Source organism: Protomyctophum bolini, assembly GCF_963924005.1.
Source record: "Protomyctophum bolini genome assembly, chromosome: 21".
Lineage (NCBI taxonomy): Eukaryota > Metazoa > Chordata > Actinopteri > Myctophiformes > Myctophidae > Protomyctophum > Protomyctophum bolini.
The window spans coordinates 4605694-4607313 of NC_137882.1; the positions used below are offsets into that span (position 1 = coordinate 4605694).

A 1620-nucleotide genomic window follows, 5' to 3' on the forward strand; every position below is an offset into this window, starting at 1 on the left:
GGCCTACTATTTTCGGTCAAAACACATTGAAGACTTAGTTTACTTCACCCATTTACAACCTTACCATCACATCATTAGTTGCCACTGATGCTCATAGGATGGCACAATGTCTGTCTACTGTGCATCTCACTGGTGTGCTGCTGTTGACGGTTCAGAAACATGCCTAACAATGACACTGTCCCTGTACAGATTCTGAGGATGTCAGGTTGGTGGGAGGGTTCAGTCGCTGTACGGGGACACTGGAGATGAAACATGAGGGAGAGTGGAGACCAGTGGATCCAGGGTCTGAGTGGAACCAGAACTCATTAGCTGTAGTGTGCCGACAGCTTAACTGTGGCTCTGCTGTTTCAACGGAAACTAGATACAGTTTCAGTTGGATAGATAAAGTAAGGGTATGGGATATTACATCTCCCTGCGTTGGCTCTGAGGCTTCACTGAGGGAGTGTGGAATAAGAATAATGTCGTCTGACAGATCCTGGAGGAAACTGGAGGTGATCTGTTCAGGTAACAATGAATTCAACAATGACACTAATAGTGTCTTATTTTAGTTTTCTATCTATCCACCCATCTGTGTCAGTGTGTCTTACTCTGTGTCCGTCTGTCAGAGGATTCACTATTTGTTCTTTTTTTCTATCAATTTAATGAATGTGCATGAAATATTTCAGACAATATGGTAACGGTTTCATCGAGAAATACTGTCTGTGATCAAGCTAACTGCTACTCACCTCTGTCTCTGTTACAGATCTGCTGTTTAAACCAAACGTCGCCATAACTCCCTCCATGAAGGGGGTTTCTGAGGGCCAGGAGGAGGAGGTGTCTGTGGGTTCCAACTTCACCATCAGCTGCTCCATCCGGCCACAGTACCCAGGAGGCTCATTCCACCTCGCCTTCTCTGGATCCAACACAGCGCACAACCGCACACAACCAGCTGTCAATCACGCTGCCGACTTCCGGTTTCCTGCGGCAGATCACACCCACCAAGGGAACTACAGCTGTTTTTATCACCTCTATGTTTTTTCTCAGAACTTCTCCTCCGGAAGCGAGCTCCTCTCTCTCACCATCACAGGCAGCACGGATGAGATGAAAGGCAAGTTGTTTTCCTGTTTGGGTTTTGTTCAAATGTATAAGCTCTATAGTGATAGTAAGCAGGCCTTAATATATAATAAATTATTTAAAATTAATAATAGATATTAGCAGGCCTAATTATTGCTATAGTGTGTTCAGTAACAGGGGGTTTACCTGTCTCTCCAGCTCTTTACGAATGCAATCTGCTACTTTCAAAAGATTTTTATGAATTTGAAAACTTGAAATGGGAGATTTGCTACTTTACTGAGTACATTTTTGACGTCAACACTTACAACACTTATGTACTTTTGAATTCAGGACTATTATTTGCAACGGCGTAGTTCTATATTGAAGTATTGATACTTTTACTTAAGTAAAAACTTTTTCCACCACTTTTAATTGTCCTCGTCCAGCTGACGTCCTCAAAGCCTCTCATCGGACTGCGTTCATCATTAGACTTACCGTCATAGTGTCGGTTCTGGTGATACAGTTCATCGTCCAGTACCAGTATCATCTCTGCAAGGTATGCTGTACTGTACTGTACTGTACTGTACA

General features: G+C 43.2%; 1 protein-coding gene across 1 annotated transcript; it reads left to right on the forward strand.

The window, feature by feature from the left end:
* Window positions 1-388: 388 nt before the first annotated feature.
* On the forward strand, window positions 389-1406 carry LOC308336037 (killer cell immunoglobulin-like receptor 2DS1; the record flags this gene model as incomplete). Its single annotated transcript, XM_080793281.1, has 3 exons — window positions 389-504; window positions 743-1087; window positions 1384-1406. The coding sequence occupies exons 1-3, from the start codon at window positions 459-461 to the stop codon at window positions 1404-1406; spliced, it is 414 nt and encodes a 137-aa protein (XP_080649407.1). The 5' UTR covers window positions 389-458.
* Window positions 1407-1620: the final 214 nt, after the last annotated feature.